Here is a 27,983-nt window from a genome sequence, read left to right on the forward strand (position 1 = left end):
CATTGACAGACATCAGTCTCTAAAAGATTGTTCTCATACAAGATTTATTCCCCAGCACCTCTCCCACCCCGCTCCCCACCCCAATTCACAGTGGAGGACTAAGGAGATTCAGAGCAGGATCCCCCAGGTACAAGAAACACCTTACTAAGATTTTGCTCTCCTTCCTTCCCTCCCATTTGTCAACTCTCAAGGCATGAAGCTACACACACTCAGGCAAACACACAAAATCCCACTCCTTTCCTTAATCTCCTGTTTCTTTCTCCACATCAGAGTTCACCTGCTCGTGACATCTAGGCTCAGAGAAGAGAGGTGTCCAGAGTCCATCTGAGAACCCTTAAGTGGGGGGGATGCTGTTACTCTAACCTTCACACAAAGGTTAGGGACAACGGAATAGCTCTTCCCCCTCCTCACCATTCACAATTTTCACTCCCTGGCTCTACCTTATCCGTCAGCCAAGAGCAAACGTGTTAGCACAGTCCACCTGCAGCACATGGAAATGGGCTCTGTCTACATCCCTCACCCAGGTATGGAAGTATTGGGGGAGCGGTCCCTGAGGATCAGCAAGGGTTAACGCAGAGGGCAAGAGGACAGATGAGTTTGGCTTGAGCTCTGCCTGGGGATGGCAGACAGAGGCTACAGACTAGCACAGGTTTAGAACTAATTACCGTTTTTAGTTTGGGGCTCACATGATTTTACTAGGGGCAGTGGAGGAGAGACCCCTTAGAGGGCTCTCTGCTGATCAGACACATTCTTGCTAACTGGGCTTATGCTTAACTAGGCTCTGCCAAATTGAGAAGCAGTTGAAAATAAACGATTAAAGGAGATTAACAGAGAGTAAGAATAGCTGGTGCAAGAAGAGCTGGTGGCTCCTGGGATGAATGCCACTGAGCCATTTGTAAAGTGCTACTCTGACATCCCCCATGGAATTATTGCTTCTCCAAAGGAGAAGCAGGGGAAGAAACAGGAACATAGAAATGGGTATGTTATGGTATTGCTATTGCTCACTGCTCAGGCTGACAGTCAAATGGAGCCAGGGGTTAACAGCACCAAAGATAACCAGGCAGCTCCAGAAGATTCCATGAGACCATGAGATACAGAGGCACTCACCCTCCCAGCCAGCTGACCCCGTGGCCCACAGTAATGTCAAAGAGACTTACCCCACATCATAACATCATATTCACATTTCTTAAATTTCATAAGCGGTATTTTGGAGCACTGAGGGTTAGGCCTCAAGAAATGATGGGCTGGGGGCAGAAGGAGCAGGCCTGCTCTGCAGAGCCAAAGGTCAAGCTTGCTTAGAAAAAAGACAAATCATGGCTTAGCAAAAGAGGATGATGACAATGTAACTCTTCCAGCTGCTGCCTGACTTGAAGCTCTGCGGAGGTGAAGGAAGGGAAGGGCTCTTTTGCCACTGAGGACCCCCAAGCACCCATACCTAGAGCAAACAGCAGCACCCCTTCAAAGGGGAACCAGTACCCCTGACTACTTTGTTCCCCAGAAGTACCATCCTGTTGGACAGAAGCCTCCCTTGTGGGAGCATACTCTCCCTGCAGTGACTGAACTCAGAAATGGGTATCCAGCTGGCAGCAGGGGAGGGAGTATCCTCTCAGCAGGCTTCTGAGCATCAGCCAGGCCACCAAGCACACAAACATAATTCAGGGGATGGGACCTGGGTTCTTCCCTTGCCCCTTCACCTTAAGTGAGACAGGGAGAAAAAAAACTTAAACCTCAGTGATCCCCAAAAGGAGTCTCTGCCTCAGTGGCTCTTGGAACTGGCAGGGTCCAGCTGATTCAGCTCTGACTGGTCCAGAAGTTCAAAGTCATCCCCCTCTGCATCAGTGTCCAGGTCTGAACTGGGGGCCCGGAGGAAGCCTCTTGTTGCTCTCCGAGGAGGTGGGCCAGAAGGGCCTGGCTGGGAAGCCCCTGACAAGGCCAGCTGGATCATGCCTTGGGAGACCAAGCTGGCAAGGTTGCTGGTGAGGTTGGATCCGGTGGGCAGCGCACCAAGCAGGAGCTCCGGCAGTGCAGCCTCAGCCTGGCTAGCAGGGGGCGCCTGGGGCTCCTCAGCTCCTGGTGGAGAACGGTACATCAAGCTGGGCATCCCAATGCTAGTATCATCCTCATCATCCAGGCCAGCAGGATCCACATTAATGGAAGGGAAGTCTGGAAGGTCTCTGGCAAAGGATTCCTCTGGGTCACTGTGACCATCTAGGTCTGGGAGAATAGAGGGATATCTGAGACATGGCAACTACCTGGCCCTCCTGTGCCCCAGCCCCACAAAATCAGCCCCATATAACCGTATTTTTCCACCCTGGATTTCTCAGGGTGAAACAAAACCTGTGGCACTGGTCAGGTTTTCCCCTTCACTTATGGAGTGCTGTGACCTCTACTGGCCAGAGAACTCCCCTCTCTTCCTCTAACACGCCTAACCCTCTCCCTGCCGGGAGCCTAGAACCTGAGGCTGCTAAGGGACTGAGGGTTTCAAGGAGGGCAGCAGTGTCATCCTAGCTGTAGCCATACCCTAAGGCTGCTCAGCAACCTGATCCACAGCTCAGAACACAGGAGAGGAGGGGACAGTATCCTTGCTGCCCAGGGGAAGCTGAGAGGCAACCATCAAAGTCATCAACTCAGATCCAAGGTTCTCACCTTCAGATCCTTCTGTTAGAGGTGTTTGGCCCCGTGAAAGATTGAATGTGCCATTGTCTGTACAGGAGACCTCAGCATCTGAGTGCTCGGAGTCTGTGATGGCCAATTCCCTGGCAACAGCAGAATCATCCAGCTTGGGAAAAGAAAAGACCGACAAACCTGAAGAGATGATGCCATTAGGAACAGGTGCAGTTGCCCAGTTACAGCTTTACTAATAAGTGGGCCCAAAGGCTACCCTATTGCCAGTGGTGTAACCAGGCATGGATGGGGGCTTTTGTCAAAATCCTGATCCCTTTAGGCTGCTCCCTCAAGAAAAACACCTTGATTCATCAATCTTGAGCACAGAAAGGAAAGCAGTCTTGAAAGTCAATCAATCATGCATTCTTAACCAAACAAGTGACCCAGAGAATACTTTGCACAGGTGGCCAGGAGAATACATACGCTGCCTGAGCTAAGGTAGGCTGTGCTGTTTAAAAGACAATCATGCCATGCTGCTGGACAGTGACTGTAATGGGGTATGTGGTGGGCACTTGATAATGGGGGGAATCTGTTAACCACAATGTTGCTCATGTAATTGTATATTAATGATACCAAAATAAAAAATAAATAAATAAAAAGACAATCATGCCTGTTCTAGAGGTTCTGCCATGATGGAGTAAAAAGGAGACATGGAAGAGGGGTGCTGGTCACCAGGCTCAAAGTGAGACCCATGTACAAAGCCCCAATATAACACTAGGTTTTCTCCTCACTGCTCTGTGGGCAAGGAGGGGAGGGCCTTGGAGAACCCATAATGAGCCTGGTGGTTACCGCCTAAATGTGAGGTGCCAAATGGATGAAAGGGAGCTAAGGAAAACTGGCCAGTGGTTCACTGCCCACACCCAAGATACCTGAGGACAGAAGGCAGCAAGCTCCTCTTCACTGTCACTGTGGTTGTCCCTGGTATGTTCTGAGTGTAGAGCTCTGCGGCGCACTATGTGGAAAGAACAGAAGGCTTTGACACCTAACCTAGAGAGGAGACGCCCCCCACACCTGCTTTGGACTTCAAAGGCATGAAATCAGGACATAAGCAAATGAACCCCTCTGAATATGGCCCTAAGCCTATATAACAATGCCTGAGGAGAAGATTGCTGAGCTTAAGTGGCAAAGGTAAGCTAACAACACAGGAGAGAAAAATCTCTTCCAACCTCTCTCCCTCTACCAGCTCTCCTCATTTCTGTTCTGGTCAAATGACCAACTACCAGGCTTGTTAACAACTCACAGAAGCAGCTAGGGGCAGGCCAGATGTCCAGGTGAAAAGTGAACACTTTCCTAAGAGAGGGCAAAGAGAGATGCCCCATCTCTTATATCAGGGCTTTTGAGGGCTGATACCATTCAACTGGCTACCCCAGCCATGGTGATTACATGCAGGCTTCTTTGAAGGCCAGGGCTTAAAGAAACATTCAATCTGACCAGACCACAGAAAGAAGGAAAAAGTCTGCACAGCTGTCATTTGGGTGTTGGAGGATCCTGGGCTAGTGTACTTCTGGCATCTGAAGTGTTGGCAGTTTTGAATCATCTTTGAAAGCAGCTTTCAGTAGAGAAAAGAGACCTGGCTTAGGGGTTTAAAAGACCTGCACAGCCATTCACTATGAGCTTCAATTTCAACTGGAAAAGGAAGATAACACTACCCCCTTCTCAAGGTGGTTGTTAAGGTTAAGTAAGAGGACATGCAGTGCAGCCAGCACAGTAGTTGGGCATATGGAAAATGCTTCATAAAAGTAGCAACCACTAGGGGTATCTCCGCTGTCTGTCTCTGTTTCAACTTAGGAGAGCTTTTCTCAGATTTATTTAAAATGCATGTCTAGAATTCCAAATGAGAAAAACTGAGAAGTCTGCATAGATGTCCCTGGAATACAGTATCATTTTTACCTACCATCCACACTTCTCCCACTTACAAGGACCTGTTATAGCACCTCCAGGTTTCTTCTCTCCCCCAAACTGCCCAAGTAGAAGGAGGCATCCCCTTGACACTTACATTGTCTCTCTCTCTGCTTGGACATCATGTAGCCACGGACACTGAAGTCCAGCCGCTGCAGAGCTGGCTTGAGCCGTACATATGCTCGATCCCACAGCCGGTGGTACACAGCAAGGGGCCACATCATGACAGTGACAACTAGAGAGTGGGAAACAGTGGCAAAATGGAAAAGGGGCTGCATGAAACAGTCCTAACTGTCCCTCTGCTATTGTGTCCTTCAGGCTTGGATACAGTGTGAACAGCTGGTCATCTCCACTGGTTTCCCTACTATGTGAAGAAGTTGGGGGGGGAGGCACACACTCTGGCAGCCGCCTACAGGGATGTGCACAGCTGTGTGGTGCTGATGCACTGAGGGCAGAACCCAGCAGTGCGGTCACTTGCATATGGGTGTCACTGAGCCATAAACAAGGCTCAGTGAGGTAGCAATACCTCAGAAACTACACAACAGGTCATGTGAGCTTCTGATATAATGGCCACAGCCATAACCACTCAGTTCTTCCAGCCCCAAACAAGCAGAGTTCATGCCAAAAAGAAGTCACTAAATTTACAGAACTGCTGCAGGGTAAACAGAACCTAGCAGAGGATCCCCTAAGAGTTAGGTTGTATCTGATGATACACAATATACTGACTCTAAAAATCCCCTCCTTAAATAGGGACAGACAGTCCTTTATAGTTGGTAATACAATGTATGTTAGAGGACCCTCATCAATTTCTAAAGCTGACTTGAGAAAATAACTTTTTATGTTGGGAGCCTGCTACAAATAAGAAAGATATTTTCATGATACTAAACAGGTCATGAAAATAGAAAGTCCTCTCTCTAGACCCAGAGTTAGCTATAGCTGAAAAGCCATTATGAGGGTAAGTTCAGGAGAGAGGCACAGGCCATACTTACGTATGAAGTAGGACAGCAGGAGCCCAGGGATGTAGCGGCCCAAGACAGCCAAAAAGGTCAGTATCCCACAACTCAGCAAGCAGAACTAGGGGAGCCAGGAAATAGTATTAAGTTTCTGCTATATGGCAGGAGACTGGGGTAGGGATGGGGGGTAAGATGGAGATGTACTGAAATGATTCTTAATGACCTATGAGTATAAAGCATAGACAGAATGACAGGTGTATCCAGCCACTGCCGCATCCAGTGGTGGTTCTGTTTGGGAGGAAAAGGAGGATGTCCACTTCTATTCAAACTTCTTATATGTGGCTAACCCCACAGGGCTGCACTTTTCATGCTGAGAAATTGGTTTGAATAGGACTTAGCCAAAAATTCTCTCTGAAAGCTAGTGTTGGTGGTGGGTTTTTTAAGTCAAAGTAAAACAAAAAAACCCAACAACCTACCACATTTAATATGATACTGACTGCACAAAAGCAAGCTTTCCTTCCCATCTTGGGGCGGGAAGATGGCCTAATCTAAGTGTAAGCATTCAAAGGAGGAGTCTTGTGGCCACTCAGAAGCTTCTTCCTAAAACTTCCCTTTGTCTCCACAAACCTCATGGTCTTTTCTTTCTTGAATGAGGATACATAGTAAAAGAGCTGTTTTAGTTTGGCATAGACTGAACTGAGGAGCCAGAAATGAAAGTGAAAAAGGGAAGAGTCTTACCTTGCCTGGGCTTTGCTTTTTGAAAAGCAAAAGATTCCTTATGAAAATGGTCCCACTAACCCAGACTTCAGCTACATGGTGGCAGAGCTCGGGCACGCTGAGCAACCGAGGGTGCACAAAGCCCCAGCTAAGGGAGAGAGAAGGGGAGCTGTGAAAGGAGGGTATTGAAGGTTCCCCACATGTTGCTGTATAGGCAGCCAGTGTATCCGGGTTTCAATAGGAACTGGGAGTGGCTAGTCTGAGGTACTTTGGAGGTGAAGCATGACTTTCTTTTTAGCTCACCCAGGTTGAAACTTGAATTTAGGGAGTAGGAGAGCAGACTTGTTCTGACAACTCCACCCTGTGAGCAAGCAGCCCAGTCCCTGTATATAAACCTGTCCACCAACTCCAAGGCCCTTTTGTGCTTAGAAACATCTGCCCTGCGCTCAGACCATTGCAATTCACAGTGATTGCAATCCGGGGTTAAAAGTAAAGGACAGTCTGAAACCACTGGTGCTGAGGGGAAGGCAATGGTGGATGAACCCTCAGAATATAAATAAAACCAAAATAAACTGTAGCAGAGAAAATTCCTTGGATCAAACACATGGGATGAATGAACAGAGAAATGAAAGCAGGAGTTGTAAAGACACAAGAGGAATCTTTGGCTTGCTGATACCAGAACCAATGCGTTTTCTGACCAGGAACTTTAAATAGCAAGTCATAGAAAACACTTAATGACCTGGCATAAAAGCCAGGAGACAAATTAGATAAGCTGTCTCTAAGTTTTCACACTAGGGCTGAATGATGCAGCTAATTCCCTGGTATGTCAGGTTTTGGGACACAATAATGCTTCCTTTTCAGAAACTTCTCTTGTAAATATCAGAGGCCACTAGCCATCTCAACATATTGCTGCCTGAACTTTAGGATTTGTTAAAATGATTATTTGGAACAGACTAGGTTCTCAGCTTATACTTGGTGTCCAGAACACAGAGTTAACAACATGTAACCAGAATATTACAACAAGAGAATCAATCAGAGCAAGAAAAAGGGATTTAATTAGTGTTCCATACCTCTCATTGTCTAATGCGTCGGGTCTTGGCACTACAATATTAAAACAAACACGAGCATTAGTTGGTAGGGAAACTAAACATGAAAATGTTAGGCTGTTTGTCTGACAGCTCAAGTTTTAATAGGTTTCGGAAAAAGAAAACAGTAATAGTCAATAAAAAGGAAACACCATGTTATACTGCTAGAGTGAGGGAGCTGCAGACAAGGGAATGATGGCTGATGCCTGCTCATTTCTCCAGCAGGGCAGGGTAGGGGGAGGATCCAAATGGAGCATTAAGGCCCTTTTAATTCCTACATCTAAGAGCCAAGGTGCACACAAAAAATGGTCCATCCCACCCCACAAATGTATCTGGGTTGCTCATACACATCAACGTGCACCAGGTTACCAAGGCATGTCATAACTAAAACACTAGAAATCTGCCTATTCTCTCTAAAAAAGAGATCTATTAACAACAATGAATGATGTTAAGTCTTTTGACATTCACCAGCCATAAGACGGGGGGATGAATTACATGATTCCTTGAAGTCTCTGCAAAGTAGGATGGGAATGTATTTAAAAGCTATACACTCTGGTTTGGATATCTTGCCAACATTTCAAAATCAACATGTCCAAAACCTACATCAATTTTCCTCTCTCTCACTCCCACCCAAACCAACCAACTCCCCTGACTGACGTTGCCTATGTCTGCTAACTATAATGCCACTCTCCTACTCTCCCAGCTTTGAAATCCCAAAGCTGGCTTTAATCCTTTACTCTCCCAAAGCCCTATGTATCGGTCTTAATGTATTGTCTTCTTTCTCCACAGCTCTATAAGCCATCCATCATTCGTTCCCACAGACACCTCTGACTACTCACACAGGTACAGCCATAGTCTCCTCTCAGATCCTCTCCCTCTCCCTTTTTCTCCTTCCAGGTGGTCCTGTAAAATGCTATCAAATTAATCTTTATACCTCAATATAAAATATATACATATATATTTCCAAAAACCAAATTAATCTTTAGTATTATCTCAGCATATAGCTCTAATAAAATTTTCAATGACCACCCACTACCTACAGTATAAAATCTAAACTGCTAAGCCTAACTTTAAGACCTTTTAATACAAACCCGATATACTTTCAGTTTTATTTCCTAGCACACCTTTCAATGACCTCTTCACTCCTCTGAAAATGATTGGCTCTCTGCTCTCAGGAGATGCTTTACAGCTTCTGGTTCCTCAGACTAGTCAGGCTATTGGCCCCTCTAAAAACCTTTCTCTCTCCACCTGTCCAAATCTTTTGCTTCACTCAAGGCTTGAGCTGGGTCTAATGCATGACAAACTGCTGATATACTGCACTGTGAGATCTCTGGTACTGTTCTCTGTCATTTAACTTTCCTTAGGTTTATGTATATATAATCTTTGAGAAAAGGAACCATATTTTAGAGTACTTTACATAAGTCACAATGCCTAGCTTAGTGCTTTGCAAATTAACTATTTCAAACAAATTCCTGAGAGGCAAATTGACACTGCCTCACTAAAAATGAGTATCCAATGAGGAGAATTATTTTTTAAAAACTTGAGGCCAATTATGAGGGAAGAAAGTCTCAGGTGGTGGATGTAGATTTCCTGAGCTTAATTACAATGGAAATGGTGGAACTTGGTTCTAAGGAACTACAGATGGAGCACTAGCCCTTCAAGTATCTCCCAAAGCAAATTAAGTGAGACATAAAAAGATACTCCCAGTTCCACAAACTCCCTCATAAACCCCCAAAATCAAAGGAAAAAATTATAGGAAAGACCATTTCCAGTTCAGATTGTTCTAAATGCTACTAAACTCACCTTTTATTTCAGGCCAGATTTTGTTCTTCCATTGATCTATACACACAATGATCATCAAGTTGAATGCAAGTAAAAACACAAGGCGAAGGGATGTCAGTGCAAAGAACCTACAGGGAAGGAAAAACACAAGAAAAATCATTATCCAATTATGCTAACTTCCGGAAAAAAACATAGGTGCACCACAGGCCCTGTAGTAAACAGACTTAAGTCCTAGTTATATATCTTAGGACAATCACTTAAAACCTTCTGAACTTCACCTGTTTTATGTATGCGGCAAAGACAATAATTTGTTTCTGTAAAAGCAGGGGACTAAAACAAATAACCTCTTAAAGCCCCTTTCAACTTTCAAGTCTGTAGTTCTCTTAATTTCAGGGAGAAATTCATCATTAATAACAAGTTTTTACAATGACAGCAAACATCTTTCTACCAAATTAGACCCTAGTGTAGGGCAACAAACTGATAGAAATGAATTAAAGAGCATTTAATTCAATTAGATATCCTTTTACAGATGAAAGAACTGAGGCCCAACATAGTAAAACAGCTTGATCAAGATCACATAGAAAGTTAGCACTGAAGCGATGTCTGAAAGCCAGTTCTTTGAAATTAACACCAATCCTTCCAAAACTGAAGAAAAGGCAACATTTCTTGATTCACTTTGAGACCAGCATTACTCTAATACCAAATCCAGACAAAGATACTACAAGAAAAGTAAAGACCAATATCTGTTATGAATATAGATGCAAATATCCTCAATAAAATACTAGCAAACTGAGTATTATTAAAATATATAGCATATTAAAAGCATGATACACCATGAACAACTTCTAATTTCAGGATGCAAGGGGTTCAACATATAAAAATCCACGTGATGGATGTTTTATTGCCCTTGTCTAGCTTGGATTAACACATAGTCTACAGGCACACACCTGATCATCTACATGTGCTCTCTTACAACACTAAACTATGTTTTCTACCTTTATCTTGTATCTACCTACCACTTCAGCATTTTATTAAAAATAATAATAATAAAGAGAGAAATGTGGTATCCACATATAAATCAAGTATAAAAACCAAATGAGTATTCATATTTGAACTGACTGTTTATAGTTCATAATGCATGAGCAAAACCGAAAGTTTCTGTGATGACTGCCCTTGTACTGTTCACTATGTAACTTATTTATTATGTAAGAATTTGTTCTACATGTAAAAACTTGTTTGTTATGCCTCAGAAGATTGGAGACTGACAAAAATTAGGCTTGGGGTGGAATAATGATTGTGCATTGAGCATTGACTCCCCTATACAGAATTTTATTGTCGTTAACAACCATTTGATCAATAAATATGAGAGATGCCCTCACAAAAAAAAAAAAAAAAAAAAAAGGACAGACTTCCAATGGTAAAATAAATAAGTAACCGGGATGTAATGTATAGCATAAGGAATATAGTCAAGATATTGTAACAGCCTGGTAGGGTGATAGCTGGAACCTAGAATTATGTATATAAATGTTCTACCACTGTGTTGTACACTTGAAACTCATGTAATGTAATAGTGTGTGTCAACTACCCTTCAATAAAAAATAATTATTAAAAAAAATAATAATAATAAATAAAGATGAAGAATCTGAGCACAAAGAGATTTAAGTAGCTCACCGAAGGTCATAAAATAAATATTAAAACTTAAAAAAAAAAAAAAATCCACGTGATGTATCACATTAATAGAATGAAGGAAAAGCTAGTTCTTATTTGAAGAAATCACCCATAAAGAGATATTTACAAACAATCTGTAAAATCTGAACACTGACAGCACATCTGAAGATATTAAGCAATTACTGTTAATTTTTTTAGGTGTGATAATGTTACAGAAGCTGTGTTTTTAAAGTTATTTTTTTAGAGATACATACTAAAATATTTATGAATGAAATGAGATGATGTCTAGGATTTGTGTCAAAATAATAGTTTGGCAAGCTTAAGGGTGTCAAAGAAAATGAAACAGATTGACTGTGAGTTACTAATTGTTGAAGTAGTTGATGTGTACATGGAATTCTTTATTTATACTATTCTATCTCTGTATAAATTTAAAATCTTCCACAAAATATTAAAAACAAAAACTAGTTCTTAAGGATTTTTCTATTACACCACCCCAAAGCCTCTAAGGCAGGGACTTGCAGAATGTCTGTAGTCCAGTGCTGGCCCACAAGCTGATTTTTTCCCAGTCCATGAAGTAAGTGTAGAATTTGAAAACATTTAGAACTTTTAACAGTAATTTGATGAATTTGGGATCTAAGAATATATTTGGACTTGTATTTTTTATGCCTTTCCAAACTCAATTTTTCTAGTTACTTGTTTATACTGTATTTTACAAAAGTACTGATTTGCAACAGATTGGAGAAAACAACGCTTGGTCAAGGTCACATAGAAAGTTAGCACTTTCCTCAGCACAGATGGTTTGAGAAACACTGTTGTTCTAAGATCTAAAAGAGAAGGCAAATGCTTTACAGAGAGGTGGTTCACGAGGCAGTAAGGCTTGGCTTGCGTTTGGTTCTCTGAACAGCCACGCTTAGTCATGTGACATTCAGTAAGTTAGCTTTAACCTCTTTAACAACAAGTCTTGCAGGACTGTCTGTAAGTTTTAGAAACAACACAATCACCTATAAAAATACCACACTTGATCTTACTAAAAAGACAAGAATACAAGGCACCTAATACATGTCTAACACACAGTTCTATTCAATTTTACAGTGTAGAAGTGTTATTAGCTATTAACAGAGCAACTGACCAAATGACATAAGGATAACCAAGGGTTGGTTATAAATGACCTTTTCTCAACTCATGACCTAATGACTTGACATACTCACAGAACAATACTGAATATAATCCTTATTAAAAAATAAAAGAAGCTTTACTGTGTGTATAAGTGAATATATATGCAGGGATTGGCAGAACTTTAATTTTTGTCTCCATTTTTGTACTTTGTTTTCAATAAACATGAATCTATTTTGTATAATTTTAAAAACTACACAAAGAGTGAAGGATAGAATGAAACAAGAACTTAGAAACCCAGTCACCAATGACAATCCTATCCACTTAAAGGATACTGTAATTATATGTGAGATTAAAGAGTGAAAGCAGCTTAACAGCAATAAGCCTCTAGAGCGGCCCCAGGCTATTAACCTTCTCTCCAAAGCCAGTTCATCCCAACAAACAAGCAAATTTAACAAGGCCAAGGATAAGGGCTCTAGAGCTCCTTGCTCCCCAGTGCTGCCGCTTCTTTGTCCCAGCAGCAGGATGTGGTGCGACTGCTATTTTCTCAAGAGTACTAGAAAGGGCTCTCTGGGGAGGCAATACAGACTGTCTGCAATTTCCACTTCCCAGATCATGATTACTAACACAAAGACAAACTGGGATAGGGAAGGGATATTAAGTTCTAAGAAAGGTCGGTTTTCCAAAAGGTGACCGCAAATCCCAAGACCTGGGCTATTTTAGTAGCCTCTTATAGCTCCCACCTATGCTTCAACTCAGTTCAACAAACATTTATTGAGTGCCTGTTATATGCTGAGACCTTGTGGTAAACAGCCCAGTTACAGAAAAAGAGTACCACATGGACCTTTCTCTCAAGTGTATTTGTGTCTGTGTGTGTCTGCAATATAACATGACAAGGAAAATGCTAACAAGAAGAGGACATCTAAGCTGAGATTTGAAAGGTAAATAGTAATAAAACAGGGCAAAAGGGTTGTGGGGAAGGAGAGGACGTTCATTCAGATAAGGAGACACATTTAAGCTGGCACGATATATTTAAGGAACTACAAGTGGATTGATAGAACTGAAACATACAGAACAGAAGGAGGGAATGAGTATGGGGGAGAGGCAGGAGTCAGATGCTGAAGGGCCTTTTATGACAAAGGGTACTGGATTTTATCCTGCAGATGAAGGTGAATCAGTAAAGCGTTTTACAAAGGGCATTATTTTCTGGGTCATGAAGGAAAAAACTGAGCATTTTCTTGAACAAGATCAGTTCTGGTCCATAAATCAATTTTAGAACCAGATTTAATGTCCTTTTCTTAAACACCCTACCACAGGAACTTCAGAGGAAGAAAAGTTTCTCAGTGATATAAAATAACATTTCTTGGGAAAATAGCTTCTTCCACACCAATAAAAACTTAATTAATGGAAAGATCACTTCAGACCAATAGAGTTGACCCCTCCAAGGTAACTAGGCAATTAATACCACAATGTCCCCTTAGGGATCTGACTATGAAATATAAAAGAATATGAACAAGCATGTGCTCCTTTCCTTCCAGTCCTCACTAGTAAATTCCTAAATAAAAAGGGAATACAATCTCAGATTGGTGTGTTTTGAATATACTGAGATCACATTATGCTTGTCATTTTATGGAGGTAATCTGGAAGCCCACCTGTAAAAAAAAAACACTCTGCAGTTATGTGCAAAGACCAGACATTACTGAAGATAAAGTACTTTTGAGACTAATATAGTAAGGAATGGAGGGAAAATAAGGGAGTCCTCTGGATTAGTTTAGTCCCAGTGTCTGTTCATGCAGACCAAAACATTCACATGCAGGTATGACAGCACACAAGTTTGGTAAGACAACAAGCAAAACATTTTTCAACAACTATAATCAATTTGAGAACCTCCCAGCATAGTGAACAAATGCAAATGCAGTCAACTCTGGATATTCACATATGAATTATTCTATTTGGGGACTTCCCATAGCCCATTATTGCTACCCACTGTGGGCTCGCAATCCATTTTTTCTTAATGATATTACTTTTTTTTTCTAAAGGCAAGCATGTTTCCTGGAGAAACTTGAGAAACTAGAAGTAATAAAGAAAGAAGAAAATTAAAATGAAATTAGTACATCACCTATTAAACAGTATTAAAAAAAAACAAAACAGTTTCTTTTGGAGCCTGAATCTGACTGAGCCTCTACATCCATCTATCAATTTACAGGGAATACAGAGCACAGTGGAATGTGTGAAGCCATGAGGATGCAATCAGTCAAACCCAGTCTATAGGACACTTTACGGGACAAATAAATTGCAAAGAGGATAAATGATTGAAAGGGAGCCAACAGAGTAAGAGACAGAAACCAGAGCAATCAGTCACAATAGGTGGACTTTATCTGGATCTTAACCCAAATAAACTTTTTAAAAACCAGATGAGAAAATTGGAAATTTGAACCCTGACTGGAATCGTTAATTTTTCATATATGATAATGGTAATGGTATTTTTTAGAAAGTCTTTACCAGAGACACATACTGAAATACAGATTAAATGACATGACATCTAGGAGTTGCCTCAAATCAGCAGAGGAGGCAGAAAAGAACTGGGAAATAGAAGACATAAAATGGGCCATAAATCGAAAAACTTTAAGGCTGGGCACATGGTGGTATGTATTAATTGGTCTGTCTACTTATATACACATTTTTAATTTACCACAATAAAAAGTTTTTGAAATGACCCATTATCCACATACATACCCCAAAATGTGAAGAGGTATTCCCTTTATTTAAAAAAAATTCACAAATAAAAACCCCATGATAATATATGACATATCTGGTTTAAAAATCTCTTTCCTCACTTAAGAATACAGAGATATATTTTCCTATATCACCAGAAAAGCATAAAAAAAACTAAAAATGATTCCATCATATATACAATGAGTCTTTTAAAACCTTTCCCTAATTGAACTAAGATGTTTCCCATTTTTGATATAATAAAGCTGAACTGTATTTCAGTGAACAAATCTTTGTCCTTACTTATGATTAACTAAGTGGAATTACTGGGTCAAAAAGCATTAACTTTTTAAATAAAATTATTGAGTACAGTCCTTTTGCATTACCATAAAGTTCACCCTTTTAAAATGTCTAATTCAGTGACTTTTTGTATATTCAGAGTTGTGCAACTATCACTATTATCTAATTAGAATATTTTCAGTACCCCAAAGATAAACTCGTAACCCACTGGTGATCACTCCTCATCTTCCCCAACCCCTGAATAGGTATTACCTTTTTAAGTACCTTAATACATGTTGCCAAATTACTCTCCAGAAAGGCTGTCAAATTTATGTTGTATTAACCATAATGCCAGTTTTTCCATACTTTCCCAAGAATTAAATTCTACCATTAAAAAAAAAACTATTAAGCAGAAATTAGAAACCCACTGCCATTGCCATTGCGATTTTTTAATGACTAATGAGAGCAAAATGTTATATACCATTAATTTGTTTTTGTTTTTTTTTCCTTTGTAAACTGTCTATCCCCATTATTACAGACTAAAATAAAATCCAGTTAGTTATCACTGGAAAAACAATCTGATGTGCAGAAAAATCATGAGAAATTCCAAAACCTTTTTTTTTTTAGGTTAACTATACTATGCATCCTCATTGTTAGTATGTAAATTAGTTTGCTATAAAATTTATGCTATAGTCCCAAACAGAATAAAGATTACATAACTATTTCAGTCAAAGAAGATACTATTTCTGGGTTCCTTTGTTACTACAGAGTAAGCCTCTCAGTGGCACTTCAGAACAAGTATCCCATCCTGTAGGGACAGAAAGCCCATTATTGTTCAACACTTGTGGCTGTCTGGTTAATGAGCCTAGTCACTGGTAAATTAGAACAAAAAAAATTAACTCAACCTATATATGTAGCTTGCACAGAACTAGAAATGAAACCAGCTAGCTGCTAATGTTAATAGGTAAAAACTGATGACAAGTGAGGCCAAAAAAATTAGGTAAGGCAAGCCATCCTTGGGAGTCTTCTTAGCTACCAAAAGCCAAGAACCCTCCAAAGACTAGCATTAGAAACATTTGCTCAATACATTCCATCTGAAATTTGATGTGTAGATTTTCTTTTACACCAAACAGATGTCTCTACTTAAATGAGCCCTCCCTTCTATTTCCTGTTCCTCACTATTGCTTTTCACTTAAATTCTTACCTTTTAAATCAGAATTGCTAAATACTTTTAATCACTTCTCTGGTCATTTTCTTATTTGGGGAAATTTCTTGGGGAGAAGGGCAACACCTTGTTTTTTTCAACTGTGAAAACAGGAGAGTCCTTAGAATCTCCTAGAATGTAGCATGGTTGCTTCAGACTAGTGAGTGGAAAAGCCAATCCCAACAGAGATCTTACCAGAAATCAGCTGGTGGACTGCTCTAAATCAATATCCCTAATTTAAAGACCATCTAGAATCACAGAAAACTGAAAAGCTCAGCAGTCATCTAGCCCTCCTTGAACCACATGTTCTTCATGGGAGAACTCCAAGAATGGCTTGGAGTTCACACCCATTTCCAGGACTCCTTTGTCCTTCCCTTCCCTCCAATGTATGAATCAAACCAAAAAGTTACTTGAACCTGTTCTTTTCTGATCCTGTCAGGATACACTCTTGCTGCTCATACAGGTGGTGTTGAGGCTAATGAAAATACAAGCTATTGGAAAGGAAGACTGGACATTTCTGTTACTATTCCAGAGATAATAACAGATCAGCAACCAGAAGCAATATAGGTTAGAAGATCTCTGATATGATCACCAAAATCTCTCTGGAATCTGGGCAAGGGAAAAAGAGTGAAAGCCTTGGCATCTACATCTTTCTTTTATGTTTTTGTTTTATTAAAATGTAAGAAGGCGGAGCCATGGACATACAATGGGGAAATGACAGCCTCTTCAATAACTGGTGTTGGCAAAACTGGACAGCTACATGCAAGAGAATGAAACTGGATTATTGTCTAAACCCATACACAAAAGTAAACTCAAAATGGATCAAAGACCTGAATGTAAGTCATGAAACCATAAAACTCTTAGAAGAAAACATAGGCAAAAATCTCCTGAATATAAACATGAGCAACGTTTTCCTGAACACATCTCCTCGGGCAAGGGAAACAAAATAAAAAATGAACAAATGGGACTCCATCATGCTAAAAAGCTTCTCTACAGCAAAGGACACCCATCAGCAGAACAAAAAGGCATCCTACAGTATGGGAGAATATATTTGTTAATGACATATCCAACAAGGGGTTAACATCCAAAATATATAAAGAACTCACACACTTCAACACCCAAAAAGCAAATAACCCTATTAAAAAATGGGTGGAGGATATGAACAGACACTTCTCCAAAGAAGAAATTCAGATGGCCAACAGAAACATGAAAAAATGCTCCACACTGCTAATTACCAGGGAAGTGAAAATTAAAACCACAATGAGATATCACCTCACACCAGTTAGGATGGCCAACATAGAAAAGACAAGAAAACAAATGCTGACGAGGATGCAGAGAAAGGGGAACCCTCCTACACTGCTGGTGGGAATGTAAGATAGTTCAACCATTGTGGAAAGCAATATTTCCTCAAAAAACTAAAAATAGAAATACCATTTGACTCAGGAATTCTACTCCTAGGAATTTACCCTAAGAATGCAGCAGCCCAGTTTCAAAAAGACATATGCACCCCTGTGTTTATCGCAGCACTATTTACAATAACCAAGACATGGAAGCAACCTAAGTGTGCATCAGTAGATGAATGGATAAAGAAGATGTGGTACATATACACAATGGAATATTATTCAGCCGTAAGAAAGAAACAAATCCTACCATTTGCAACAACATGGATGGAGCTAGAGGGTATTATGCTCAGTGAAATAAGTCAGGCAGAGAAAGACAAATAACAAATGACTTCCCTCATTTGTGGAGTATAACAATGAAGCAAAACTGAAGGAACAAAATAGCAGAGACTCACAGACTCCAAGAAGAGACTAGTGGTTACCAAAGGAGAGAGGTGGGGGAGGGAAGGTGGCGAGGGAGGGAGAAGGGGATTGAGGGCATGGTGTGTGTGGGGTCAGGGGGAAGACAGTGTAGCTCAGAGAAGACAAATAGGGACTCTGTGGCATCTTACTACATTGATGGACAGTGACTGCAACGGGGCATGGGGGGGGGGACTCAATAATAAGGGTGAATGTAATCACCACATTGTTTTTCTTGTGAAATCTTCATAAGAGTGTATATCAGTTATACCTTAAATTAAAAAAAAAGATGTAAGAGGGCACATTCACAGGTACAGAGAAACCTTTAATCAGAAAACAGAACACTGAAAAATGGAGAGCTAACTAACTGAAATGTATTCAAAACAAATAATGAAAGAAAAATAAAATATTTCAGATCTGATTTCTGACCTAGCCAATGATCCACCTTTGTTTCCCAAACATTAACAATTAAAATGTCCAAGAACAGTCACTCTGCGACATTCCTAAATGAAATGTAAACACCCATAATCCACATGATGATCTTAGAATATGAAGTCTTACATTATGAACCTCAAACTACTTTCCAAGAAAGCTCATGTCCTAAAACAAACAATTCTGTGAACTCCAAGGCCAAACTACCTTAGCCTCTGGGACCTTAACACCATCATTGTGTAGCCTTCACAGGTAGGAGTCCTCTCCATAAATGGCATGCCCACTTACTCTTTCACTCTCAATAGTCACACCCTCATTTTACTCTCTCTCTCCCCCACCTCTTATAGTGTGATGAGAATGTAACAGGAGTAACTGTTCTGGATACACAGCAGGCAAGCTACAAAGAAATGCCAGAGATAAAGACCAATCATGACAATGTTTTAAGAGATCCAGAGTGGGTAAAGGGGATCTGACTGAGATTCTAAACATAGCCTATTAGTAAATTTTAGTAAACACTGTTGGGGGCCAGCAAATTAAAGCTAACTGTAACATTTAAAGATGTGTCTCAGCCAGAGCAGCAACTAATATGCAGACCTCAACTTCACAGAGTACTTCAAAAGTTCTCAGGCAAGGGGCATGTGGAGAGTCCCCTCCTCAAAAATAACATACATGCTATACTGACCCATTTGCATTAATAAACCCTTGATTTATCAGGATTCATTTATATCCTGATGAAGTTTTTACATATCAGCAGTCACACATTACTACAAGCTGGTTCAGTAAGGACCAACTTTTCCCCTAGAAGTACAATCCCAATGTAGGAAATTAAGTTTTTCATTGAATGTTCTGTGGTTAGGGGTTGGGATGGGGAGGTGGGAGGAAAAGAAGAAAAGTCAATTTGGAAAATGCTCCTGAATTAAGTGCTGCAGTTAAGAGTTTCTGCCAAAGACCAGTAGGAGGGAAGTAGGTACCAGAGGGTCAAGGAAGAAAAATGAAAAGTTTACAATCAAGTTTGCTACAAACTCTGGAAGCAACAAATGCCAGCGACTGCCAGGAATCCCTTAACCCGAGTCTCCTTCAGACTGAGATTAACTTAATAACTGAATATGGAGTCTTCCTGTCAATGAACTTGGAATTGCTTGCTCCAGCTCACTGAAAATCTTTTAGACAAAAGATAATAAATGTTTTGGTTTTAAAACTAAACATTTTAGGATTAAAGCTATTTTCGGCAAAAACAAATTTTTTTGGTAACACATAGGTGGTTCTGCTTCAGGTTTACCCGGAACAGCCTTATTTCATTCAGCGGTAGAAGTTCCCTACACTTCAGTTCCCTTGGAATTTGATAATACTTCCCCTAGTTACTTCCCCTAGTTATGAATAAATCCAAACTTTGCTTGGCAGATCCAATGAAGACTTAAGTCCACTTCAGGTCATGACAACTGAGAGAAGCGGCAGTTCCATTTTTACAGAGCATGACACACACAGATACTTAAAGCATATTTACAGTCCCACTTTTCCAGCTCAGAGAAACTCACACAATTAGACATCCTCAATTTCCTTGACTATAAACCGTGGCTAAAAATGCCTATTTCCTTGGAAAAGGGAGGAGATGCAATCACAAGTAGCTTTGAAACGGGTGAAATCTCACAATCACTATTTTATAACTGTCCTTTAAAAGCTTACAGTTTTCCTTCAAGTTGCAGCTTTGGAGGCTCGCATTGACTCTCAGACTTAAACTTCTTTGAGTGAGCGAAAGGATAGCCAACATGCTAATTCAGATCGCTCAAGATTGTTTTCCTTATCACGCCTATGCATACCCTTTCAAGACGTCACACATCTACTCCAATAATAACTACTAATTTATGGGACAGTCTTCAAACCACATTTGAGCAGACAAGAGAGGTGATGGACTTGAAGGGGTAGTTTTCTGGCTATGAGGTGCCGTCTCTCACCGCGAGAGGCTCAGGATGTTACCAGAAGGTCCAGCTAGATGTGCGGAGCGAGGGTGCGGAAGCAAGTAAAGCAGGGGAAACAAATGGAAGGCCCTGGGGAGAACAGGGGTGTCAAAGCCCGCAGGCAGGATGGAGTGGAAGGAGGTGAGGAAATATTAGGCAGATATAGAAAGGAACCAATGCAGCGAAGAAAACAGAGGAGGCGCGACGTAGAGCCCTAGAAAAACCTGATGAATTCGCGCCTCGGAGGGTTTCCGAGGGCCCAGTTTTCTCACCAGAATGCCGCGTTCAGCCCCAGGCACCACAGGGCGCTCTTGGCCGGCCGCTCCCACACCAGGGCTGCCTGCACCCGGCTCAGCAGAGGCTCGTAAGGCCCCAGCACCTCCACGAGGACCCGTTGCGCCGCCTCAACTTGCTGGTCCCGCTCCCAGGAGCCTGACATAGCGCGGGAGCTCCTGAACGTCGGCCCCGAAGCTGGGCCTGGGGCTGCGGCCACCCCTACTGCCTCCGCCATCCGCGCCCGGCAGCCACAACATCCGGGGCTGCGACCCGACAATCACAATAAACACCAACTGCGCAGATGCGCGATTCGGCGCCGGAGTCCAGTTTCCCTTCAAAGCGCGCTTGCGCACAGCTTCTAGCTCCGTTCCACCAGACGGGACAACGCTGCATCAGAGTACGTACCGCACGTCCCGACACTGAGCCGGATCCTGGGCTGCGCACGCGCAGTCTCTATGACTGAAGCCAAATGAATGAGGAAATGCCATCGCCAGAAACTCAGTGATCATTGGAGAGGAGAAAGTTCGTGGGCGGAGCGAGTTGTTGGGCGCCTGCGTCTTGAGGCTAGCGGGTTGGCGACTGGCGGCTTTGCTAGCGGGAGCGGCTGCGACGCGGGTAACTGAGGAGCGATGCCGAGGGAAATCATCACCCTACAGTTGGGCCAGTGCGGCAATCAGAGTGAGCGAAACTCCGGCCCCTCCGCTAGCCAGGTTCCCTAGATTCTGTGGGATCTGGATTCCATATGTCCTTCCCAGAACCCTAGTTCTCCGAAAGGCGGGACATGCCTGACCCAGTGTCCAGTTACCCACCCTCGAGGGGCCCTCCCTGCCCAGTCGCTGGCAAACAGCCCTTTCCTCTGATTCCTAAGGCTTGATTTCCTATCCCTTGACCCAAGTGCTCAGTTCCCCAGCCCCTAGCTGGAACCTGGCCAGACCCAGATATTCTCTCTTTCTTTCCTGACCGCCCCTCCTCCTCCAGTTGGGTTCGAGTTCTGGAAACAACTATGCGCCGAGCACGGTATCAGCCCCGAGGGCATCGTGGAGGAGTTCGCCACTGAGGGCACTGACCGCAAGGACGTCTTTTTCTACCAGGTGCCCCCAGCGCCTTGGACAGGACTGGCAGTGACCCAAGGGGCCTAAAGGGAAGGGCAGTGGCTTGGTACTGGAAAACCTGCTGGGCAGAGGAGCCAGGGCGAATGGCTTGAGGGAGGGCAGGCAGGAGCCAAAGTTGGGAGGATGGAGGCCTGGGCAGACCTGAGCTGATTACTACCCCCACTCCCCACTCCCCTCCCCCCTGTCCCTGCAACAGGCAGATGATGAGCACTACATCCCCAGGGCGGTGCTGCTGGACCTGGAGCCCCGGGTGATCCACTCCATTCTCAACTCCCCCTATGCCAAGCTGTATAACCCAGAGAACATCTACCTGTCAGAGCACGGAGGAGGAGCTGGCAACAACTGGGCCAGTGGATTCTCCCAGGTCATTTGCCATTCCCTGGCAGGACCCAAAACTCCCTTTCCTGTATGACTTCCCAGAGAGAGATGAAACCAGGAGGATGTATGAGTGGTAGAGGGAGAGAGACATGGCTGAGGGGAGTTCTTTTTTTCTAAGTCAACTATGTGATATTGTTAAGAGTCTATACTAACAAGTGCTGTGTACCAGGCCATGCTAAGTGCTTTACACATATTAACTTATTTAAACCTCCCAGCAACCCTGAAACTAGGTACTACAGGTATACAGCCTATTTGCCTTTCCAGAATCAAAAAAGCTCTGAGACCAAAAGACAATTTATAACTTATTTATCAGCAAAACCAAGTCTTAGTGGAGATAGACTATTCTATAGTTTCTATCCAACTTATTGTTAATACACTTTGCATTGCAGAAGTATTAATGTATTTGATTAGCACACCTCAGACCCCCACTCGTGGTTTGCTTAACATACATTATATGTACCATATTACCCTTCTAGAATCCAAAATATTTGAATTCCAAAAAATAACTGGCCCTAAAGATTTTAGATCAGGGACTGTGGACCCATATTATTACCTTCATTGTACATGCAGATGAGGAAACTGAAGTATAGAGAGATTCAGTCACCTGCTCAGAGTCATTCAGTGAAACCGAACTAGAGCTAATATATGAACCCAGGCAGTCTGGGTCTGGAGTGCCTGCTCATAACCACTGTACAATACTGCTTCTCAATGCAAATAAAAGCAGGGCCACTTGTGCCCCAAAGAAGGACTTTCAGGTGCTATAAGGAGAATCAAGGGTGACTATTCTGAGGTCTTGCTCCATGCTCTGTCCCTCTCTGAACCTCCCCCTGTGTGTACAGGGAGAGAAGATCCACGAGGATATTTTTGACATCATCGACCGGGAGGCAGATGGTAGTGACAGTTTAGAGGTGAGTGTCTCAGGAATGCTGGGGGGAGCTGACATAAAGATGCTCAGCAACACCCGTTAGAAGCCACCCATTAGGTACAAGAGCCATCCACATACCCTTTCCACTGGACAGAAGCCGCCAGGCCTTGTTGGACACAAGTCTCCTGAGCTGTATGTGTCAGGGGAGGGAAGTGGAGGAGACTGCTTGGGAAGACAGGAGTCCAAGAAATGGGAAGATGCATCTGGTTTAAAATCTTGCCCCTAGATACTTAGACACTGACTGAGCCTTCCCCATGCAGGGCTTTGTGCTGTGTCACTCAATCGCTGGGGGGACAGGCTCTGGCCTGGGCTCTTACCTCTTAGAACGGCTGAATGACAGGTAGGTCTGTGTTTTGACGGGCTGGGGGGACTTGGTTTCCCAGGTAACTGGGAGGCCCTCTAGATATACTTTCCTATTTGCTGGAGCAGGAAAGGGCCCTTCTGTTCCCTCCTATAGCGATAAAAGTGAAAGTACGATAACTGAGAACCCGATCACACTCCCAGTGGTTGGACCTGGAGCCTACAATCTAGGCCTTAAAAGAAGAGATGAAGGTTCAGGGAGTATGGCTGGTTTAGAGTGAGAACCCTAAATCTCAAGATGGCTCTCTGCCCTTCTCCCTTGGGGGTTACAAGCTTCTGAAAGTCTCCCTTCTGGGACCCACCCTAATTTCCCCATCGGGATTTAGCTGCTTCCTGACAATTGTTGGGAGCTGCATGTTTACCACGGCTCCAGTCTGTTGCCCTGACCCTCCTCTCTCAACACCCAACCAGGTATCCCAAGAAGCTGGTGCAGACATACTCAGTGTTTCCCAACCAGGACGAGATGAGCGATGTGGTGGTGCAGCCCTACAACTCACTGCTCACGCTCAAGAGGCTGACCCAGAATGCAGACTGTGTGGTGAGTCCACTACCAACCCTCTATTTCATCATTTTCATGCATTTCAAAAGTCCATTTTGAGCTCTCCTGTGCCTCAGTCCTATGCAAGTCCCTTTGGATGGGTCTTACTGGCCAGAAAGCACCAAGGAAAGTGAGCTTCAGAGCACAGACTCAGACAGAGCTCCTGTTCTTTGTCTCCTCATAATCTGTCACCCTCTTCTGTCCCCCCAGGTGGTGCTGGACAACACGGCCCTGAACCGGATTGCCACAGACCGCCTGCACATCCAGAACCCGTCCTTCTCCCAGATCAACCAGCTGGTGAGCCCCACTCCTGGACTCCCTTGGACTGGAACCCCTCCTTGCCAGAGTGCCGCCTGGGGAAGGGAGCCCCCCACCCCGAGGCAAGGCCATGACATGGCACCCGTCCCCAGGTGTCCACCATCATGTCCGCCAGCACCACCACGCTGCGCTACCCCGGCTACATGAACAACGACCTCATTGGCCTCATCGCCTCGCTCATTCCCACACCACGGCTCCACTTCCTCATGACCGGCTACACCCCCCTCACCACAGACCAGTCGGTAAGAGCGACCCTCTGTGTCCCAGGCCCTGCCCAGGCCTTTGTCTTCTCCTGCCTCCCCGGGACCTGCCCTTTGTGGCCCCTGGAGGCTCTGTGCTCAGGGACTGGCATAGACCATACAGCTTCTTGTTGACTTGCTCTCCTCTGCCCTCTGCCTCTGGCTCCCCCCAGGACCTGGGCTACACGGGGTCTGCTTGGGCTCCCACACAGGGGTGCGAGTTTGCTGAGCTAAGGAGGGCTAAGAGCCCTGGTCCCACAGCAGAGGCTCAGTGTAGAGCTGAATCTAAAGTCACTTCCCAAAGAGACTGTACTACCCTGAGGCCGATGCGGGCCATGTGTTGCCTACTCCTCTCTGGACCATGTCCTGAGTGTGGGCTGCTGTCCCCTCAGGTGGCCAGCGTGAGGAAGACCACGGTCCTGGACGTCATGAGGCGGCTGCTGCAGCCCAAGAACGTGATGGTGTCCACAGGCCGGGATCGCCAGACCAACCACTGCTACATCGCCATCCTCAACATCATCCAGGGGGAGGTGGACCCCACCCAGGTAGGCGAGGCCCCTCAGTTCCACCCCCACAACCCATAGGGGTAGAGGAGAAGCTGCCACCACCACTCGTGTGCCCACCCCAGGTCCACAAGAGCCTGCAGAGGATCCGGGAACGGAAGTTGGCCAACTTCATCCCCTGGGGCCCAGCCAGCATCCAGGTGGCGCTGTCGAGGAAGTCTCCCTACCTGCCCTCAGCCCACCGGGTCAGTGGGCTCATGATGGCCAATCACACCAGCATCTCCTCGGTGAGGCTCATGGTTTGCACCTATTTCCCTAATTATTTTCCTGGTTTTACCTCTCCTCTCTCATGTCTGCTGCCCCTGCTTCTGGCTTTCCTACCATGGAGCCAGCCCAACCTTGGTTCCCTGGCTTTGTGAGCGGTATTGTTCCCCCATATCCTTTGTGACACCTCTTTCTGCAAACCCCAAGCTCTTTGAGCGGACCTGTCGCCAGTATGACAAGCTGCGGAAGCGGGAGGCCTTTCTGGAGCAGTTCCGCAAGGAGGACATCTTCAAGGAGAACTTTGACGAGCTGGACACGTCCAGGGAGGTGGTGCAGGAGCTCATTGATGAGTACCACGCAGCCACGCGACCGGACTACATCTCCTGGGGCACCCAAGAGCAGTGAGGCCACCGGAACAGGGACCCTCATCTGCCTTACTGGTTCACCCAGGCCCCGCCTGATGGACCGCACTGTCTGAGCACAGGGCAGGGACCCCTGTGTGGCAGCTCTTGCTCATAAACACACATACATGCTCCCTGTTGGCCTGGGGACACATTTACTTCTCTGATGAGACTATTTGTGTTGAATAAAGCACTGGATATAAATCAAGTGGCCGGTCTTTTTGAAGGCTTGTACTGGGGAAGGGGGATGCTTGATTTCTCTCCATCACTGACACGGTTGCCCTGCTTCCAGTATCTTCAGCTCTAAGCCAACAGCGTCCCCTAGCTTTTCCTTCTCCTGCCTGGTTTTGGAGAACATGGGTGGGGTTGACCTACCCAGGACATTCCTTTCCAGGGTAAAAAGGCCCACATAAACTACCTTGCTGTCTATCTGACTTTCTGGGTCCCAGTTCCCTCCCACCCCTCCTTGTATCAGGTGATTATTCCACCACTTTCATGCTCCCACATCAGTGTCCTGTTGACCATCACAGCAACAAGCCTTTGGCCACCATCCCCACCACCAGGCCCTGGGCAAGCAACAGAGGCAGCCCAAGTGCCTTTAATTTTCTTGCAAGCAGGGCAGTGCCAGAGAGCTAGTCCAGGAGTGCCACTGGTCAGGCAGCTGGAGTCTAGGACGATCAAGTCAGGAGACCAAATCTAAAGCCTAGACGGCAAGCACAGGCAAACGCCTCCATGCCAGCTTCAGAGCCAGGCCCCTCCCCCAAGGCTATTTCCAGACCACTCATCGCCCCACGCAGCCCCTCCCTGCTCTTGGCCAGCAGCAAACCCCAAAGTGTGTCAACTAGAGGGCAGCGAGGAGGCCAGGTGGAGCGGGAGGGAGGCCTCTGGGAATCAGGGCAGCAGGTGGGGCCGGTTGTGAAAAATCCCTGTGGTCTGACAGAAGTAACTGTCCCTGCTGAGAGACGGGCTGCTGCGGGGAAGCTGGGGAAGGAAATGCTTAAGCCTGGAACAGGAGCCTCTTTGACTAAAGTAAGAGAAAATGAACCATTTAAAGGTAATGTTCCCAGAACACTCCAGGGTGCTATGCCCCAGGGACAGAGATCTAGTAGCAGGAAGCACTTCATTAAAAAATAGAGTGGTGGAAACAAATCTGGATTTTAGGGATTATAACTTTGGAAAGTATTGAGATGAGGCAAAGAGGTGACAAGCCCGAGGGTAGGTAGGGAGCTCATGGTAAGCACAGATGCTGGGCAGAGAGCTGCTGAGTCAGTCCAGTCAGCCTTATTTGTGATCTCCACCAGTCACAAGCATTCCAGCTTTCCCTAGAAAGGGGCACTCTGCAGTGGACGGGCAATTAAAATCCAACATACGTTACAACCTCCGGTAACACCCAGCTCTACCACTTGCTCATTCTCCATTCCTTTTGGATATCTTAAGCAGTAAAGGGGCTGCCCTAGGAAAGTAACAGGAACATTTTAAATTTACATTCTGATCTACTAACCCAATCATTTCTAAGTTTTATTTAAATTCCCTAGGGTCTGATCACTGCAGTGTGAGTTGATAAAACCAAGTTTCTTACAAAGCTGCAGGCCCTGTCAGGCAGGGTCCAGCACCCAGTGAGATGCAGTTGGAAACACTCACCTCCTATCTCTGACATCGCTATAGTAGCAACCCGGGCCATGGAATCCAGAGGTAGGAGATTCTTCCCTCCAACCCTCAAATGCATTTCTGAATTATCAGTAGAGTGACCAATTCATCCTGGTTTTAGCACTGAAAGTTCTGAGTCCCAAGAACCCAGATTAGGGTTGTTCCCAGATTAGGTTTTAAAACTAAAATTCCCACATTCCCTCAGTCTAGGGAAATTGGGGGTGGCTGGACACCCTAAATTAAAGAACACCACCCATAATGACTGGAAAATCTTGAAGCAGTACATATGAATGATCATGGCTGAATCAAAGCCTAATAGACATTTGTTCACTTGTTCATTAATTAAGCATTTATTAAAAATAGAGACCAAGTTGCCCATTAAGCTTCACAACAGACCTACCAAAGGGGATCCCCAATTTTATTGGAGGTGAGGAATATAATATATAATATTAACTTATATTTACATTAGTTCTGCAGTTTTCTGCACATGATCATATATTTTGTTTTTCTGGGTTTTTTTAATTAAATGCCCTAAAACATAATTGTCCATTTTTAAGTGCTACATGTCAAATATAATACAAAATAATATTATAGTCATTATTGAGCATTTAATATACACCAAGCACTGTTCTAAGCACTATACATATATCAGCTCACTTAATTTTGGCAAGAAATAAGATAGGTACCATTTTATACCAATTTTTACAAACAAGAAAACAAACTCAGAGGGAAGTGAAGCTCAGGGTCACACAGCTACTAA

The 27,983-nt window shown here is 43.9% G+C and overlaps 2 protein-coding genes across 3 annotated transcripts; one reads left to right on the forward strand and one right to left on the reverse strand.

Annotated features, from left to right (window-relative positions):
- Positions 1 to 84: 84 nt before the first annotated feature.
- On the reverse strand, positions 85 to 20,876 carry RETREG3 (reticulophagy regulator family member 3). 2 transcript variants are annotated; one of them, XM_036883006.2, is made up of 9 exons: positions 20,535 to 20,876; positions 9,122 to 9,228; positions 7,304 to 7,334; positions 6,255 to 6,381; positions 5,553 to 5,637; positions 4,661 to 4,798; positions 3,534 to 3,616; positions 2,647 to 2,779; positions 85 to 2,070 (listed from the first exon to the last, which is right to left on the reverse strand). In XM_036883006.2, the coding sequence occupies exons 1-9, from the start codon at positions 20,771 to 20,773 to the stop codon at positions 1,757 to 1,759; spliced, it is 1,257 nt and encodes a 418-aa protein (XP_036738901.2). In that variant the 5' UTR covers positions 20,774 to 20,876; the 3' UTR covers positions 85 to 1,756. The 2 variants fall into 2 exon arrangements, with proteins under 2 accessions (XP_036738901.2, XP_036738900.2); XM_036883005.2 differs by having other exon boundaries at positions 85 to 2,214; positions 20,535 to 20,871.
- Positions 20,877 to 21,056: 180 nt separating this feature from the next.
- Positions 21,057 to 25,784, forward strand: TUBG1 (tubulin gamma 1). Its single transcript, XM_036883007.2, has 11 exons — positions 21,057 to 21,216; positions 21,517 to 21,629; positions 21,847 to 22,014; positions 22,868 to 22,936; positions 23,214 to 23,293; positions 23,725 to 23,851; positions 24,062 to 24,148; positions 24,262 to 24,411; positions 24,801 to 24,953; positions 25,037 to 25,198; positions 25,383 to 25,784. Exons 1-11 carry the CDS (start codon positions 21,168 to 21,170, stop codon positions 25,578 to 25,580), a joined length of 1,356 nt encoding a protein of 451 aa, XP_036738902.1. The 5' UTR covers positions 21,057 to 21,167; the 3' UTR covers positions 25,581 to 25,784.
- Positions 25,785 to 27,983: the final 2,199 nt, after the last annotated feature.

This window comes from Manis pentadactyla, chromosome 4 (assembly GCF_030020395.1).
Source record: "Manis pentadactyla isolate mManPen7 chromosome 4, mManPen7.hap1, whole genome shotgun sequence".
Taxonomy (NCBI): Eukaryota; Metazoa; Chordata; class Mammalia; order Pholidota; family Manidae; genus Manis; species Manis pentadactyla.

Bases quoted from the DNA above. Each gene is read 5' to 3' on its own strand.
- RETREG3 (XM_036883005.2), bottom strand. From the start codon at position 20,773: ATGGCGGAGGCAGTAGGGGTGGCCGCAGCCCCAGGCCCAGCTTCGGGG. The intron at 9,229-20,534 runs GTGAGAAAACTG...CCTTCCCTGTAG, and splicing joins GGGCTGAACGCGGCATTCTG to GTTCTTTGCACTGACATCCC. The intron at 5,638-6,254 runs GTAAGACTCTTC...TGGCTCCCCTAG, and splicing joins AAAAGCAAAGCCCAGGCAAG to TTCTGCTTGCTGAGTTGTGG.
- TUBG1 (XM_036883007.2), top strand. From the start codon at position 21,168: ATGCCGAGGGAAATCATCACCCTACAGTTGGGCCAGTGCGGCAATCAG. The intron at 22,015-22,867 runs GTCATTTGCCAT...CTGTGTGTACAG, and splicing joins GGGCCAGTGGATTCTCCCAG to GGAGAGAAGATCCACGAGGA. The intron at 22,937-23,213 runs GTGAGTGTCTCA...TTCCCCATGCAG, and splicing joins ATGGTAGTGACAGTTTAGAG to GGCTTTGTGCTGTGTCACTC.